The following is a 2,158-nucleotide window of genomic DNA, read 5'->3' as shown; positions in this document are numbered from 1 at the left end:
AAAAGTGTGAAGAAAAATAGTTAACGTTACAAAAGATTTCTATTTCACATGAATGCTCTCTTCAATAATGTTCTATTCATCAAAAATATAAGAATAAGAATAATAATTAATTAATAAATGAAAATATATAGTGCTGTTTGAAAACTGTTTTCACTAATGTTAATAATAGATAATAAGAACCAAATCAACATAACAGAATGATATCTGAAGTAACATGTGAAGCTAAATTGAGTTAAAAATTCTACTTTGTCATCAAAGGATTGAGTTAGAGTTAGATTTAAAAATAAATAGAAAACAGTTAAATTGTAATAATATCTCACAATAGTACTATTTTTACTGTATTTCTTGGTGGTTTTTCAAGAACAATTCTGTATTTCTATTCTAAATTCATCCTTAAACTTGTGAACCTTAAAATTGTGAATTCAGTATTTTATATAATTAGCATATCAGTTGTTTTTTGCTCTTGTTTACTGTAAAGTCACAGCACGATTCGCATAATTGTAATAGTTAGCAAAATTACTGCAGTGTACATCAGCTGATGAATATTCATCGTTCCCATTAAACGCAACAGAACAGACAACTGTTGGTAGAAATGTTTACGCTGAGCATCGTCGCACCTGTACTTGGGGTGAGTGATGGCGTAGATGATTGGGTTGTGAATGGCGGATGCTTTGGCAATCACAGCAGGCACAGAGTTCATGTAGGGGGTGAGCATGTCAGCGTAGCTGTGGAAAAAGTGAGAGGACATAACATCACGCATCATTATAATGTTTTACCTTCATCTGACCAGCTTGACATCCCCTCACAGCTCCACACAGACATATCAGATTACAAAGACGCAGTAAATGAGTTAAACCACTAAGTCCTTTGGAAATGAAGCAGCAGGTACAAAAATGAACCTGTCAAAATAGCTGAAAATTTCATTCACAGTCTGTGACACATTTCTCTCTGTGAGGATGGAAGAAATGTCTTTACATTAGTGATCACAAGTTTTTGTTTGCATAATATACGAGCGTGTACTGTGTATATTTATTTTGTATATATAGATACAGTGTATAAATATAATAAAATAAATATATAGATTAATATGCATTTTCAAAATAAGCGTGTGTATTTATATTTATATACCAAACGAACAGAGTACACATACATATATTTTGTATTTTGCATGCGATTAATCACGAGTAATCATTTCACAACTCTACTTTACATATATATTATATTGTTTGTTTGTTTGTTTATAAAGCACAATTAAAACAAGACAATCTCAATTAATAAAAGGAGACCCCCATCACAGAAGGACGAAGGGGACATTGTGATTGGTAAGATAAGCAAGTAAAACAAGCCATATAAGCTTAGTAAGATACGCCAAAGGCTAATTCTAATAAATACCATTTAAAAATTATTTAAAAAAAACCCCAAGTGTAGGTAATCTCAGATATAAAGGCAAGCTATTTTAAAGCTTTGGGGCCAGCACTGAGAATGCCCGGTCATCATTCAGTTTTAATCTCGTCCTAGGGACAGCTAAGATCATCTGGTTTGATGACCTTAGATTCCGTTGAGGGTTATGAACATGCACAAGATCTGTTGGATAAGAAGGCGCCAGATTGTGCAGGACTTTAAATACTGAGATAAGCAATTTAAAATCGACCCTGTAGTGAACTGGAAGCCAATTTAAAGGTGATAAAATAGGTGTTATACGCTGGTGCTTTCACCCATCCTTAATCTAGCAGCAGCATTCTGCCCTAATTGTAAGCGAGATAACAATGATTGCTCACATCTGCATACAAAGAATTACAATAGTTCAATCTAACAAAAATAAAGGCATGAATAAGCTTTTTAAAATTGCTAGGTGACAGAAACGTTTTTACCATGGCTAATAATCTCAAATAAAAGAAACTTAACTTAAACTTAAAAGTCGACCTGTTTATCAAATTTCAGTGAGACATCAAATCGAACCCCCCAATTCTTAATTACTGATTTACAGTACAGGGCCAAGTTCCCAAATCTGAGAAATTGGGATTTTGAATTAAACAAAGTTTCCTATGTCGGCCATTATGACTGACAGATTACTTCGGTTTGACTTAAAAATCTAAAAATTGGATCTAACAAAAAAAAAGACACCTACACCTTAGATGGCATTAGGGTAAAATGATAA

The 2,158-nt window shown here is 33.0% G+C and overlaps 1 protein-coding gene across 1 annotated transcript in view; it reads right to left on the bottom strand.

The window, feature by feature from the left end:
- Positions 1–2,158, bottom strand: part of LOC122355192 (melanopsin-A-like) — a 14,764-nt gene that overhangs the window by 5,786 nt on the left and 6,820 nt on the right. The window contains exon 7 of the mRNA XM_043253243.1: positions 618–725. Within this exon, the coding sequence (XP_043109178.1) occupies positions 618–725 (108 nt within the window). The remainder of the gene's footprint in view (positions 1–617; positions 726–2,158) is intronic.

This window comes from Puntigrus tetrazona, chromosome 12 (genome assembly GCF_018831695.1).
Source record: "Puntigrus tetrazona isolate hp1 chromosome 12, ASM1883169v1, whole genome shotgun sequence".
NCBI classification, from domain to species: Eukaryota; Metazoa; Chordata; class Actinopteri; order Cypriniformes; family Cyprinidae; genus Puntigrus; species Puntigrus tetrazona.
The sequence above is the reverse complement of the archived record's forward strand: the minus strand, read 5'-3'. Positions and strand labels throughout refer to the sequence as shown.